Source organism: Agrilus planipennis, unplaced genomic scaffold, assembly GCF_000699045.2.
Source record: "Agrilus planipennis isolate EAB-ADULT unplaced genomic scaffold, Apla_2.0 scaffold92, whole genome shotgun sequence".
Classification (NCBI taxonomy): Eukaryota; Metazoa; Arthropoda; class Insecta; order Coleoptera; family Buprestidae; genus Agrilus; species Agrilus planipennis.
Genome location: NW_020438900.1, coordinates 163,771 through 180,108, shown reverse-complemented (window position 1 = coordinate 180,108; position 16,338 = coordinate 163,771). Strand labels below are relative to the sequence as shown.

Here is a 16,338-nt window from a genome sequence, read left to right as displayed (position 1 = left end):
CTTCAAAAGACACCCGACCGCCTGTATGACTGGGTAGTGTGGGACTCCCAAGGTGGTGGTTTTTATATGTGGTGTATTCTTCAAGGAGATCTGGAGTGATTTCCAGAAGTTTGGCGGTAGGGAAAGGGATCTTGTTTTTTGGTTTTCGTGTTATTCATTGAGTAATGTAGGTTAGGGTACTTATTGATATAGGGTTATTGTTATCGATCAGTGTTGCCACTTCGAGGGATTTATCCCGATTCGAGGGATTTTCGACGTTCTCATGGGATAAAGGGATTTTCCTTATTTTCGCGGGGACTTTTTGGACCTGCGCGTGGAGGGATTTTTAGAGAAAATATGGGATTTTTTGGACCTGCGCGTGGGATTTTTTCCTGTAGTAGGTTGGCAATAGTGTTATCGATAGCTCTTTGAGTGAATTTGGAATGTAGGGTATTAATTCGTGTAGGTACTGGTGTAATTGAGATGTTGTAAACTAGCTAAGAAGAAGACGTTGATTTTATAGCTACAAATTACTTTAACGTCTGAAATAACAACCTAAATTTTTACCATATTTTCTTTTATTCGAAACTATGGACCTACCCTAATAACTATCAAGCAAGTTATTACAAGGTTAGGTTAGGTTATTACATGAGAAATTGATTATTTTTACCCTTTTAAACCATTGTATCTACAATAATGATAAATGTGTGACAGAGTTGACGCTGTCTTTTAGTTTCAGAACGTTATTCCTGTAATTAATTGATTTTGTGATACTTCATGTCATTCATGCGATAAAATCGGTTCTCTTACAATGAATTAATTAAAATAGAGGCTCTAAACGAGCTTTAAAAACGAAAAACCGTTAAACATTATTTATCAGCGTGGTGATTATAGACCAACGGACTAGTCATAAGTTAAATGCAATGATGTTATCTGGGTCACGTCATTCACCACATTTATTACTTACTTACAACAACCGTAGTTCAGTACCGCTAATTTCTCGGATGTCTTATCAATCGGCTTAGGGAAACACGTTCTCCTCGTTTTACAACCCCGTAAAAACGAAATGTTTATTATTATTAATTTATTTTAAAAATTTTATGACCACCGAGTAAACGCTTTCATTACCTGGTAAGTGCCCAGCGTTGTAGGTAATTAAAAAAATTGTTTACATGACTAAAATGAACTTCATTACTGTACGTTTATCGTCCATCTTCTAAATCTAAATAAAGCAAGCGAATTCATACAAAAATAAACCTCAGTGTTGACCATAACACATTTGGTTGTGTTCACAGACAAATTTGCTTCACACGGGACGGAATTTTGAAGTTTCACATACATCATTTTGTTAGTGAGACGCAAATTTGCATGTCGTACATACTTCGCGATTGCAAGAATTGTTTTTGGTGAGGTGGGAAATTTTTGGAGACATATTTGATTTTTTTTTGTATTATTACGACCACCTGCACAAAGAAAGTAACGCGCCTTAGCAATACCTCAATGGTGCTGTACAAGTTTGGGTAAATGTCTAGATTATCCCCCCAAAGGGGCGGGGCAGGGGGTCTGAAAGAGGAGGTCTGCCCCACCACTGTACCATAAAAACTTTGCGGCGGTCTCACCACCATGAAAAGTTATGGGGATTTATTTATTATTTTNAGTTTATAGCAGGCCATTATTGAGAGAGATATAATATTAACGTGTAATAAAAGATTGTGTTTCATTTATCTTTAATTATGGCTTCTGTTAAAACAATTCAAATGTATTTTTTTTACATTTGCGGACAATATACAATAGTTAAGCAAAGATTGAATATAACAGACTTTGTAAAAAATGCTTATTAAGCTTACTTCCAGAATGAAGTTGTCACCAAGATAAACACTGGGTTACGATAAAATATGCCGGTTATGTGTTAAAGTGTTAAGACAGAGAAGACAAAATCATTGTTATTAGGTATTTCTGTCCAAATTAGAATGCAATTGGATCTCGGAGTGAAAAATGTCATCAATACGACTTTGAAAGAAGAAAGTATTGCTTCCACCAGTTTACATTAAACTTAGTTTGATCAAACAATTTGTAAAGGCATTTCGACTTGACCAACGGTGATTATTTCATGTTTAGATATCGAAGTCATGATTTATATAGGTTTGAAGCATATAAAAAAATCGTAAGGACACAAAAAATACTTTTAAGAAAAAAGTCAATTCAAAAATCACGCTTTTTTTTTGCTTATTTTCGATTTTTCCATGCTTTAATATTGTCGGAGGTATTTTTAACCAACACCATCGAAAAGAGCATCATTAAAAACATAGAAAACATTACGACAAATATTAACAATTTAAGAAAAAGACTTTTCAAAAAAAAAATTTCGCAGACCTGTGTTATAATTGGTTTTTATTGGCTCTTTACTAACTATCAATATTATAAATGTTGGATAATTAGTAATAATAAGTAATCTATTAACTTTTATTAGACTTTATAGTGTATGAAAATTGGAAAATTACAGAACTTTGCAACCCCATAAGTTTTTATGGGGGTGTGACCGTCGCGAACTTTTTATGGTGGTTTACTCAGGAAGACCTCCTCTTTCAATCCCCTCTTCGGGGGTGGGGGATAATCGAGACCTTTACCGTAATGTTTACATTCTCCAACCATGCAGTTGCAACGTTTTTATCTGACTATTCGGTAGACACCTATGCTGCCAATTCCGGATTGTAAATGGGTGTAATTTTCTTGAAATTCTTAAGCTGCTGAACATACCATGCAATTGTTTATTGCATCTTGTTTACACCCTCTAAGGCTCGGCAGTTATTTCTGTTACATCTTGTATAGAGATACAGGTTGCTGTAGTTTATGAGAAATGCGAAGATTGGCTCATAATAGGAAGAAATACAAATGTGAGTTCAACCTAGTGGGTTTTTTTCTTGGGACCATGAATCTGCTCGTTTCCTAATACAAAGCTTTAATTCCCGTTCAACATGAACTTTTCTTTTTAAGAAATGGAACTTTAAAATCAATCCAGTTCGTCCCGTGTGTGCGCACTAAAGATACATTAGCATTAACAACGTGATCGCTCTCGGTTTCTATTTCGGGTGTTTTATACAAACAGCAAGCGGCCTTTGGGTTCGCTTACAGTAACTTGCTGGAACAATAAACATACACACACACATACACGTATATCGAGTCGTTTACGTAGGTGTACTCACTGTAATGGTGTGCGTGTAATGTAGAAACGAACGATGTCCAGGCAAAGGAAAAGAAGGAAATTCGTCTAAAAATTCGCCGTGCATAGTTCGGGTGTATTTGTTCAGTTCTAAACATTTGGCCTTTAGCTTTCAAACCAGCGTTAAATTAAGTGGCCCAGTTGCTTGATATTTGCAACGAAAGCCGCTTCGCGAACGGATGTTGTAACCAAAGAGTTTACACAAGAAAAATTGCCTAAGTAAACTTAAACTTCTAAATGCGGCCCAGAAGGCGTCTGCTTATTGCTAAACTACAGTATATAAGCATTTTTTTTGGGTGAGTCACGAGCCATTTATCTTTCTGATACATAATTATAAGTGTGTATCTCATAAATCGAAAAGATTAACCATGTAAGACTTATATTGGCACGAAACTGTAACAAAGCCCATCGTATTATAATAAATGGAAGGAAAGTACATGGGATCTGCCTACCGTCTATTGTATTTCAAAATTGCAGTACTCATAATTTTCATATAGTGGTGTCTGACTCCGTCGACCGAAATCGGTTTCGCACGCGCATGACGTCACTTCGGGACGACATACAAAGCGAAGTTACTGAAAGTAAATAAATTTTATAAGATTCTGTTTTGACCTATTACTTGAGCTTTTAGTAAGCTTATGCCTTTTTAACCACGAGAAAAAGGTTATTGCCCCTAAAATTTCAAGCTTACTAAGCCCTGTTCCCGAATAGAAATGACGTCACATGTAACAACATACCTTTGTGAGTATATCGTTATAATACAATTTAAATTCTTCATTCTATACATACGTATGTCTTGAATTGTGTGCACAAACAGGAAAATCTAACAACTTCTGCTTGTATATCCTGATCTTCACGTCCATAGTATTTTCCCCGAGATAAAAATGTTCAGTCTCTCAGAGTCTCTGAAAGCGAGACTCGAGTCTCCGTCTCTCATCAATTCTCTCTTGTGTCGCTGAGAGAGACTGTCAAAAAAACTGTTTATCGTCTCTGAACGAGAGACTCGCGTTGCTCATAGAGAGATCCTCATTTCGTATCCAGTCTCTGAACGAGAGACTCCATTCTCTGAATAGACATGGTTAAAATTTTCTAAGTTCAACATATTTCAGAGATCCCAGTCTTTCTGCGAGANGTTTTTGTCATTTTTTTATTTATGATGTATGTACTATCCATATGAAATTCCTGAAAGATAAAGTAACATATTTTTAAAATTAGAAAGGATGTTGTCATGTCAAGATAAATATAAAAAGATAAATTAAAAAAAAATCATAATCTCCTATGGTAGGCAGATCTTTAGAGAAGGGGCACAAGACAAAAAATCACTGCAACAATTTTTGTACTAACTGGAGAGCACAACTAAAGGTTTGAATGTAGGGAGACGTTTTTAAATATTTATACCTATATATTGATAAAAAATACAAGGCTTCAGTTCCAAAAGCAAAACCCCTTCGATTGACTTCAAATTTTCATGAAACCATTTGTTATTGTAACTATGACACCTAAAGGGATTTTTGGCAATTCAAAGTGAAAAGGGGTACACTTTTCTGGCGTTAAATGCATTTATATCTATACTTTTGTATAGTTATTTTTGGAGTCGGTGCCAGTCAAGGGCATTTTAATTCTGCTTTTGCAACAAACTTTTCGTCCAATTTCTTTTATCTGATCTGTACTTTCGCATTCATATATTAATTGGTGAATCAAATAGGTATCTATTAAGGTTATTTCCGTTTTGGCTGGCACCGACTCCAAAAAAAAGTTTGTTCAAGTAGGTATAGTCTTGAAGTAGGTTTTTATTATTTTTCTTTCTATAAATGAACTTTCAACTTTTAGTGAGTACATATTTTTTGTTTTTGTTGTTGTTTTCAAAAAGCACTGAATCAATTTCGGTAAAATTTATCTGGGACCACCTCTGAAGTATGACCTACCAAACAAAAAAGAATCATCAAAATCAATTCATAATTGTCTAAGTAATCGCGTAACAAACATATAATCGAATTGAAAGCCTTCTCCTTTTCTGAAGTCGGTTTATAATAAAAAGCGTTGGCGATCCGTTGTCGCATAACAAGTACTCACTTCAAAAAAATATTTGTTTTATTTGTACCTTTAAATGCTCAGATAATTCTGTGAGTGAACCAGTCCAGTTGCAATAAGTTCTCCAAAATGGGCAAACGTATGGTCTAAATCTACAATCTCCTTCGTGTTTAATAGTATCCTCTCCAAGAAAAATTTCTTCACATCCACGATCGAGATAGGAACATGGGAAATAAATACTATTGCTGATATTTTCTAAAGCATAATTTCTCGTGTCTCCAAAACCTGATCTACAAGAAGGACAATCTTCTACCTTGAATCTACAATCTCCACACATACTATGGCCAGCAAGACATTGATATATTTGGTTCTTCATGTAATTTCTACATACTGGACATTCAAAGTTTTGTAACAATTCTTCATTTGTTTTGTTTTCACTCAAAGCAGACATTATTTTTAAAGTACAACTGTAAAAACCCCCAATTGAAAACTTTTTCAGTGGAGCTATATCTATTTTTAGCCCATCATTGTAATATTCCTTGTAGTTATTAATATTTACAATGTCAAATTTATTTGTTTCATAACTAACAGAATCATTGTCAAAAGTACTTCGTTGGACAATAAATTGGTATTCAGTAGCTTTTGATTTAGAGTCGCCATCAATAAAGAAAACAGTTATTGAAAGTGTTTGATTAATTGTGTCAGTATTTGTTAGCGATAAGAAATTTTTGCCAGGTAGCACTATTAATTTGATTTGTTTTACATCTTTTTGTATATCGAAATTTAATAAAACAGAATTGTTTTCTGATTTTATAGTTTTTTGAGGATGTTCTCGAATGAAATGATCTATAAGTTCTTTATTATATCCCAGCCATGAACAACAATCAATGGAATCTATGGGACAACACAATCTTCGATATGTACACTTCTTATTGTGTTCTGCCATTTCCTTGTAGTTGCTTCGTACTTTACAACCATTTGCGAAGTTCATGCACTGAATGCTCAGTTTTTCTAATATCTTTTCTAGAACTGTATTACGAATAAATCTATCCGAATCGGCATCCCAACAGTTTCCACATACATTTCCTTCTTCACACCACATAACTGGTGGCCACAAGAATTCAAAGCAACTTACACAATAAAGCTCTTTTTGAGAAGTCAATACATCACTCAACTGAATTGCAGTCATTGACTCTAAGGATTCCCCTTCAGTATCTACAGTATTTATGACTAAATTAGATTCATGACTTTTTTGTTGATAAAGTAATTCTTGTTATTTGCACTTACCTTCAATCGACATTTTCACTTTCTATCTTCACAAAAGAAAATAATAGTACAAAACACAAATTGTATTTTTTTTTATTTACACAATAGAGGAGCGTGTTTATGCTACAAACGTAAACGATAAAATGTAGCCTGTTGTAGTGCCGATAGGCAGATAATGGAGTTATCAATAAATAATTCGCGGTTATTATCGTTTGGCGGGAAAATAGGTGGGGTAAGCAAACCTGTACCCTGTTCAGAATACGCTATAACTAGTGGGGAATTCCGCCGGTAATCGCAATCGTCGTCGCGTCATCTGTTGTCGTTTCACTAAAATATATGTCGGTAATGCCGATTTCATAGCAGGGTATGAAATGTCGAGCGTCAGCGACACCTAAGTTTACCCCACGTAAGTCTTTAAATGTTTCAAATTACCAAAATTGGCATTACCGACATACTAGGCGACAAACATTTTAGTGAAACGACAACAGATGATGCGACGGCGGTTGCAACTACCAGTGGAATTCCCCACTAATTATAGCGCATAGATAATTTATGTTTCCAAAAAGTTTGACTAACGTTCAATTTTTATGCATACTTTTTCTTGAACGTATTTTTTTTTTTTTATGTTTTAGTGGAAGAGGGGAAATCTTCAGAAGACACCCAGCCGTCCGTACGACTGGGTAGTGTCGGATTCCCGAGGAAGAAGTCCTCGGACCTACCGACTAAAACCCCTCTACCTCAGGCCGTTTTAGGACCAACTAGGGTCCTCTTCAGCCGATTGAACGTATTCCGTGCGGTACCTTTATAAGTGTAATTTCCATTATTTTTACAGATTTTACAGCCACTGATGATCGCCGCCCCCCTACGAGCCTCTCTTTAAGTTGTCTTGCCACAATTTCAGGTAAATGTTTCCAAAAAGTTTGACTAACGTTCAATTTTTATGCATACTTTTTCTTGAACGTATTCCGTGCGGTACCTTTATAAGTGTAATTTCCATTATTTTTACAGATTTTACAGCCACTGATGATCGCCGCCCCCCTACGAGCCTCTCTTTAAGTTGTCTTGCCACAATTTCAGGTAAATAATTCCAAAAAGTTTGACTAACATTCAATTTTATGCATACCTTTTCTTGAACTTATCCGTGCGGTACATTTCTAAGTATAATTTTCATTATTTTTACAGATTTTACAGCCACTGATGATCGCCGCCCCCCTTCGAGCCTCTCTTTAAGTTGTCTCGCCACAATTTCAAGTAAATGTTTCCAAAAAGTTTGACTAACGTTCAATTTTTATGCATAGTTCTTCTTACTACTGAAAATTGTTAAAAGTTTAAAGTGTTACTATTAAGTTAAACTATATTACTGTTTTTTCTGTCTTGTGACCTTTTCTATTTGGCCGATTGTTTGTTCAAATTACATAANTTTATTTTATACAAGTGTATTTGTTAGATTTAATAAATATGTTTTACTATTTCACTTATAACTTTTACACTTAAAAATTCTTATGTTAAGGTGAAAAATGAACAAATAAAACAATGTATTTCCTTTTTTACAAAAGAAACAATGTTTTCTTTTATAGAAAAGGAAAATTGCATTGTTTCTTATCCATTTTTCAGTTTAATTTACACATTACGAAAAACAATCAGTAACTAACACATTTAAAGTGCGCGCCTTTTTTATTTAGTATTGACTAAACCTGCTGGAGGGCGCGCAAATCAGCGCGTTTCGAGTGAGCCATCTATTACCCTTTGTATATCTATTATCTATGTTTATAGCGTATACTGGAGCAATAGTGAGTAGTTTCACAACTTGTAATATTTTAAAATTTTTGTGAAAAGTACTTTTACCTATCCTAAAAGTAAGTAATGTATTATGTACTAAAATCATGCTTTACAATAGGTAATTATTTTCTGAAATAGTGCTGGTTAGAAAGGAAAATCTTTTCTGTCCATGACAGTACAGTCTGCACCATTATGGGGTCAAATTAATTTGAAATGTTCTACTTAGATTATACAGTTCCTGTAGGAGTCAAAGGTCAAGATGCCGCTTTCCATTTTCCTGAAGTAACAGCGGTTCCAACGAATGTGGCAGGTATTGTAGTTTGTTGTTGTAAAACTTAAGTTCTAAAAAAATGTTTCAACTGCAGGTATGCAGATAACAGTTTCAAATATCCAAAACATATATAATTATTTGTTATAGAAAGTACCCTCACAATGGACAATACAGAAGCTAGTATTTCTACAGTTTCTGAAACGTTAGCACCCGCTGTAGAAGCAGGAAGCAGTACTAAATTAGGTAAAGAACAATTTCTTTGTTCATACAAATATACCTGTATTAGTATCTATATTTTAATTAATTGATGTTTGCTATTTACTCGTATATTGTATTAATTATATTTATTACTGCATTTATACTTTGTTATTAAATTTGTTAATTTTATTTTTGTTTTTTTTTTCAATTTCCATTTAAAACAAAAAAAAATATAATTTGGTGTAATTTTGAAATGCGCGCCTTTGGTTACGCTTCGTAGTTTGATGTATAGATGGCAGTGAAATTCGAAGTTTTCTTTGCCAATAACATTTATATATACATTCCAAGTGTCGTCTACTAATGTGGGGTAAACTTAGATGTCACTACTATCGTCCAAATCTCGAGAGTTTTACATCTATTTACCTAGTCTAGGGGAATGAGCGCGCTTATGGGAAGCTTTGTATATCTATTATCTATGAGTCTAGGTTTCATTATCTGCTGATGGAGACAGTAGATCATAGATAACAGTAGATGCATCCATCGCTGCGGTAGCTAGTTTTCTCCATTGAAGTGGAGGGGAACACTGGAATGAGCGCGCTTATGGGAAGCTGTTCAAAAAGTTGATCCCAAGTGTTAGACAAGGTCAGACGCTGTGGCGTGGTTATCTGTCTGTGTCATACTAACGTAAATAGAGGTGTTATTTAGACTGTGTTGTTAATTTTTTTAGTTTTTTAAAGTAATTAGTTGAAATGGTTAAATATTGTTGTACATATAGGTGCACAAATGAATGGAGATCCAATGAAAACATAAAATTCCATAAATAAGTATTAATTAGAGATTAAAACAATGAAATATAATTTAACCTGCATTATGCGTACATGTGTACGCGAAAATTTTAATGGAAAATAAGGATAATTACCTTGTTAATTATTAGTATATTAGTTCTACACATATATTTATTTTAAATTTCCACTGAAAAAGTACGCCAAAAAAAGAGACCTCAATAATTGGGCGATAAATGTAACATTAGACATAGCTCACATAAAAAAATATTATTTTATCATGTTTAATTTATTAAAATATTTTATTAACTTAATTACAATACTTTAATTTAATTAGAATAATTTAGTTAATTAAAATAAGAAATTTTTCGGATTAATTGTATTGTTTTGTTTGTACTAGGTCACAATAAAAATTATTTCTAATGAATTTATTGCTTTTTAACAAATTTTAAAATACGCCAATAATTTGTTAATAATTTCTGCGATAAAGATACCGCACGGCAATGTAAAATCATACACGGGTATCGCACACCTGCCTCATTTTCACCTGACTTCCGATATTGACTCATAAGCGCCTGTGTGTGAAAGAGAGATGGTATCCCACTCCGCAGCAGCGGAGCTATTCGCACACTTGCGCTCACAAATTTAACATAGCGTACGCGTTCCAGTATCTGTAGTCTAGTTCAATGGTCAATAGTCACTGGAATATAATCTATGGTATAACCCTTTGTGTATCTATTATCTATGGCGTATAACCTACTAGAAGAAAAGTAGAAATGATAAGATATTAGAAATATAAAACAGTTTACTTTAATTCCATTCAAAACTCTCCTTATGTTCTGAATAATTAAAAAGTATATAAATTACAATTATAATAAATATTTGGTTAACGGTTAATTAACTTAATTCGTGTGGTAGTTGCATTATTTACTGATTGCAAATATAAAAGGAATTTAGTAAAATGCCTTTACCGCCTGTTTTAGCTGCAAAATTATCTAAAAGAGGATTGCTAAGTGGTTGGTTTTCAGTGGTAATCGTTCTGTATAGTTTGTTAATACTTTCATTCCAGTTACTAATTCAAAGGGGTCTGAAAAGAAGAAAAAAGAGTTCAAAGGAGTATCTGGCTGTCCTAATAAAAGTAACATTTATCATGATTGTACACATTGGTGTGAAGTGCACTGGAAAGGAGTGACCACTCCAGATCCAAAATATTTGAGAAACATATCAAAATTAACACAAAAGTATCCCCTTCCTCAAAACTGGATGGATGTTTTTGATAAAGGATTGTATGAGAATTTATTTTTAGATGCACATTTTTTTTATTTTAAAAGTAATTTTGCAGGGGTAGATACTATTACTGGGACTTAGAAACAGATTTAGTATCTTGGCTTCCACCAAAACATCCAAAAGCAAAACCAACAGAAAGTGCTGCTGGCTTAAGAGAAAAACTGCAGAGTGGAAACATAATTGATGCAAGTCTCCTATATAAAGCTGATTGTGATAAAGATGAAGAAAAAAAGAAGGATAAAAAAGAAAAAGATCGTACAGATAGGAAGGATAGAGATAAAGACCGTGACAAGGACAGAGATCGTGATACAGAAAAGAACAGAAAAGAAAAATATGAAGAAAAAGAACGAAAGAGAAAGAATAGAAAGGAGGAAAACTTAGATCCAATGGATCCTGCTGCTTACTCTGAGTGTCCTGTTGGTACTTGGAGTGATGGCTTAGAAACTAACAGGTCAGGAGCAGATAGTACAGCCTCAGGTGCTCTTTATCAGCAAAGACCATACCCAGCCCCAGGAGAAGTTCTTGCTAATAATAAAGTTAAAAAAAAAAAAGATTGAGTCAAAATTATTGCAAGAATTGTTGTTACTTATTTGTTTCAGAAGAGTTGAGAATTTGTCATACTTTAGTTAAATCTACTTGAGAGCATTAATGAAGTGTGTATGTATTACAAAACTATGCCTGATAAATTGACTGTACTTACTCACAAATTAAATTACTATCAGTATTTGGCAGTGGCATTATTATAAAATTTTTTTTATATGTTTTCAATAGTAACTCAAAGAAGAACAAAATGAACAGTTAACAACTATCTAGTATATATTTATCAAAATCACGCGAAATTATAAATCTAAAAGATACAAAAATATTTTGACTAACAAAACATCAATTAATTTATCAGTAATTTCAAGAAATATACAAAAAATTTGTATCAGCTAGATTTGAATAAGATCATCTCGGATTTCTGTTATTTTGTAAATGATTTGGAGCATCTGCGAACATGACTTTTAAGCGATACGCTTCTGCAACCACCATATCTATATTTGATGATCTCCAATCCTGAGTTGGCAAATTTTGCAGCAACAGCATAAGTCCTTGGAAATCAGTCTCTAAAAGCAGCATGTCACGCCAATACAGTAAAAATGCGGCGCAAACATAAAGCTGAAATGAGGCAAAAGAATCCCCTTCTGCGAGGTACGTGTCCCAAAGCCTTATCGTACAACGCAAAGGTAATTCTCTTGTTAATAAGTTGTTTAACCAACGAAAAGAAAATTGCAAATAATCAATGTTATGCTGCATTAGATGACAATGAAGATTATTATCCACTCTTTGTATTAGTTCTTTGAGTTGATTAACTTTTTGTTGAATACCCAACTGAGCAAAAACATAATTATCCTGAATAGCATCTAAAAATTTTGAAAGACACCAAAAAGAATCAGCCTCAATAATGTCCAGTTTATCTTGATGAAGAGTATTTAGAGAGAAGGTTTCAAATGGTTCATTATTAGGAATAAATTCCTGTAAAAACACAACAAAAAAGGGTGTAACAAGATCATTTATGCCTTGGACATAGCCTGATGCAGGATGACGAATAGCCCAAATAAATAAAATTCTCTCAAACATTTTCTGCACAGTTTCCTGTTGAAATAAAGCAACAGATGGGTTCATTCGAGGCACATCAATGTGAATTTGATGGTATGTGTCTTGACTAGCCTCATCACGTTCAGTATCATAATATTGTTGCACCAAGTTCCAATAATCTTGCCTTTTTCTCTCCAGTATAGTTTGTCTGCGTTCTTGGTTTATAGGTAAATATCCTACAAAAATTATTAAATGAACTTCATTCTTACCTTGATACTTTCAAACAAAATGTATGATACCTGCCAGTAATCTCCAAATTATAGGTCTAACTTTTTGAGGAACACCTGACCAACTCAATTGAGCAAGTTCGTCTATAGTAGGAGTGTTTGCTAAAAGAGTTTCGAAACGTTCTAATTTTGACTCTGTGTTTTTATCAAGAGTATTTGTGGAGGAAGGCAGAGGTCTAGGACGTCCAGGAAATTTATTTTTAACATGAGTAACATTTTTTTCTTGTACTGATAGGTTTACATTTTCACAATGATGAACTGGAGCCTCGAAAGTGCGATGGACATTTAATACATTTAATGCAGCCGACTGGGATACTTTTTTGGATATTTTGGTACCTTAAATTTTCAAAAAATAGTCGTTACACCGAATTTCTACAGATAATTCTTACTGTCAACACCTGACGTCAAACAAAAATCATCATCCTCTACAGCCCAGGCATCACTTATAGAAGCTTGAAATTCGTGATATGAGGCAGGCCCTACAGTTTTTGTTCTACTAATTCGTTGAACTTCTTTTTTGGGACTAGGTCTAAAATTAAGTAAAATATATACACTAACACGCTATATGCTTCACAAAAATATGTTGTACCTTCCAGGGACAGCTTTACTGTTCTTTTTCCAAAATGAAGATTTATCATTCTCAAATGAATGTAATCCATCCATTTTATTAAATGACAATATATGTTTCGTCTACAACCATTTTATGTCCAATGTTTATTAATAATTGTATTTTTTAAAATTTATCAGAACTTAGGTTATAATACATCGCTGTCATCGTCATAAACGTTTAGTTCAACGGAGTCATATGGTTCAAAACCATAGACACACAAAAAGGACGTGGATTTCAGAATGAGAGAAAACCATTGAACTAGACTACAGATACTGGAACGCGTACGCTATGTTAAATTTGTGAGCGCAAGTGTGCGAATAGCTCCGCTGCTGCGGAGTGGGATACCATCTCTCTTTCACACACAGGCGCTTATGAGTCAATATCGGAAGTCAGGTGAAAATGAGGCAGGTGTGCGATACCCGTGTATGATTTTACATTGCCGTGCGGTATCTTTATCGCAGAAATTATTAACAAATTATTGGGGTGTTTTAAAATTTGTTAAAAAGCAATAAATTCATTAGAAATAATTTTTATTGTGACCTAGTACAAACAAAACAATACAATTAATCCGAAAAAGTTCTAATTTTAATTAACTAAATTATTCTAATTAAATTAAAGTATTCTAATTAAGTTAATAAAATATTTTAATAAATTAAACATGATAAAATAATATTTTTTTATGTGAGCTATGTCTAATGTTACATTTATCGCCCAATTATTGAGGTCTCTTTTTTTTTTGGCGTACTTTTTCAATGGAAATTTAAAATAAATATATGAGTAGAACTAATATGCAAATGATTAACAAGGTAATTATCCTTATTTTTCATTAAAATTTTCGCGTACACATGTACCCATAATGCAGGTTAAATTATATTTCATTGTTTTAATCTCTAATTAATACTTATTTATGGAATTTTATGTTTTCATTGGATCTCCATTCATTTGTGCACCTATATGTACAACAATATTTAACCATTTCAACTAATTACTTTAAAAAACTAAAAAAATTAACAACACAGTCTAAATAACACCTCTATTTACGTTAGTATGACGCAGACAGATAACCACGCCACAGCGTCTGACCTTGTCTAACACTTGGGATCAACTTTTTGAACAGCTTCCCATAAGCGCGCTCATTCCAGTGTTCCCCTCCACTTCAATGCTATTGACACATCTAATGACATAGAACATAAATAACCAATGGTTTAGTAGGTTTTACTCATAGACATATATTAATGGACGTACCTTAGCCGTATGTCGTAATAATTTCTTGGCTCGAAAAGTGAGGGAGATGGCATATGGTTTCGGACTAGTGCTATCTCTTTCATGACACGCTTACGCATTATAGTGAGAGAGATGGATATTGTCCGTTCGTTCCATCTCTTTCTTTTGTTGTACCACAATTCTGACCGCTAATGCACGTCCATTAATATATGTCTATGGTTTTACTAATGTCAAGTGTTGTTACTTTTCAGCGGATCCAGTGGATCTATAGCTTCTACGCGCCTACTTCGCACCAGGTACCTACCTGCCTACCAATCTCGATTCTCGTAATGTGTACTTACGTATTATACGATAGGCGGGGTTGCGTTCGGTTATCAGCATTTGTTACAATCGTTTACAATATTAAAATAATTTGATGTGGTCAAACTGCCAGACACAGATCGCGATTTCGATCTTTTTGGATCTCATCAGCGCGTCGCAGGCAGTTCCGACAGAACACAGACCAACTTTTACCTGCTGTCTTAACAGTGCATATGTAATCCTAAAATGCAGCATCGTGCTACAGATGGCGTTTACTGCTCCGTTTGTAGTATTTTCTGTAGCGATCTGTACAAATTCTGAATATTTGAATTTTATTTTCTAAAATTTATTTTATTTCTAAATCTTTACTTTCAACTTTAATTTCAAACTCTTCAGCATGCTTCATTACCTGTAACCCTTATACCTGCATGTACCCTGTCTTATAATTACTGACAATCTGGTTTCTCCCGCAATAACATTTCATTCTATTTACTTCTGAGAACTTTTACCGTCAGTACTTGTACCTTCTGTCTTCTTTCTAAACTACCCTTCTCCTTGTCTATCTTCAACAATTATTAACTATAAATATCCTTATTTTCGATGTCAAAAATCAGTTAGTTCTTCAGAGTCATCTAGTTCTTTTCTCTCAGCTATTTCGTAAGTTTACCATATATTGTTATATTCGTTATTGTTGTTGTTATTGTGCCGACAACGAATTGGTGCAGCAAATAGAAGCCCAAAACTGCTTATAGAAGAACAGCGCCAAAAACTTGACCAAGAACGGCAAGAATTCGAGCGTCGTATGCAAGAATGGCAACAGCAAACAGCGCAAAATAGGTTTCCGCCAGAAATTCAAGTACCAAGAATGGTTCCGTCCACAACTGAGCGAGCCGTCCTGAGGTTACCTGAGTTTACTCCCAACGACCTCGAGTATTTTTTCGCCGTATTCGAAAGAACTCTCCGTACATCAGGTATTACGCAAGACGAGGTGAAATTTAGCCACATTCTAGGCGCACTTGGATCCAAGTACTTGGCAGAAGTCCGGGATGTTGTCATGAATCCGTCCGCAGAAAATTCTTACGAAGTACTGAAAAGCGAACTCATCAAGAGACTTTCCCAATCGCAAGAACAGAAGACCAGGAATCTCCTAGAGCACGAAAGTATTGGTGACCGAAAACTGTGGCAGTTCCTCCGACACCTGCGTTCGTTAGCCGGAAGTATAGTAGGAGACGCTGTTTTACCTACAATCTGGTTAAGTCGATTACCACCGCATCTCCAACCACACCTAGTGACAAAATCAGACAGTACATTAGATCAACTGGCTGACATGGCAGACACCATAGTGGAAGCAACAAGGTCATATAGGCCCCAGGTAGCAGAGACATCTTCAAACGATACGAATTTGGAAATTCGACCTGCGCAACTTCAACTGGCTATCCAACAACAAGTGACGGAGCAAATAACCGCATTACGCCAACAAATAGAAGGCCGAGATCCCGTTCACATTCCAGACATCGAGATCATCC

At 34.5% G+C, this 16,338-nt stretch overlaps 3 protein-coding genes across 4 annotated transcripts; 1 reads left to right on the top strand and 2 right to left on the bottom strand.

Moving 5' to 3' along the window:
- Window positions 1–1,507: 1,507 nt before the first annotated feature.
- Window positions 1,508–6,758, bottom strand: LOC108734957. Its single transcript, XM_025973276.1, has 4 exons — window positions 6,518–6,758; window positions 5,301–6,445; window positions 4,327–4,381; window positions 1,508–1,542 (listed from the first exon to the last, which is right to left on the bottom strand). Exons 1-4 carry the CDS (start codon window positions 6,528–6,530, stop codon window positions 1,508–1,510), a joined length of 1,248 nt encoding a protein of 415 aa, XP_025829061.1. The 5' UTR covers window positions 6,531–6,758.
- Window positions 6,759–10,269: 3,511 nt separating this feature from the next.
- On the top strand, window positions 10,270–11,537 carry LOC108734981 (polyglutamine-binding protein 1). Its single transcript, XM_018466761.2, has 3 exons — window positions 10,270–10,542; window positions 10,596–10,812; window positions 10,869–11,537. Exons 1-3 carry the CDS (start codon window positions 10,488–10,490, stop codon window positions 11,368–11,370), a joined length of 774 nt encoding a protein of 257 aa, XP_018322263.1. The 5' UTR covers window positions 10,270–10,487; the 3' UTR covers window positions 11,371–11,537.
- Window positions 11,538–11,606: 69 nt separating this feature from the next.
- On the bottom strand, window positions 11,607–13,488 carry LOC108734979 (TBC1 domain family member 22B). Of its 2 annotated transcripts, none has more exons than XM_018466760.2 (4): window positions 13,268–13,488; window positions 13,077–13,207; window positions 12,691–13,014; window positions 11,607–12,627 (listed from the first exon to the last, which is right to left on the bottom strand). In XM_018466760.2, the coding sequence occupies exons 1-4, from the start codon at window positions 13,339–13,341 to the stop codon at window positions 11,762–11,764; spliced, it is 1,395 nt and encodes a 464-aa protein (XP_018322262.1). In that variant the 5' UTR covers window positions 13,342–13,488; the 3' UTR covers window positions 11,607–11,761. The 2 variants fall into 2 exon arrangements, with proteins under 2 accessions (XP_018322262.1, XP_018322261.1); XM_018466759.1 differs by having other exon boundaries at window positions 13,068–13,207; window positions 13,268–13,487.
- Between the last annotated feature and the right edge of the window lie 2,850 nt (window positions 13,489–16,338).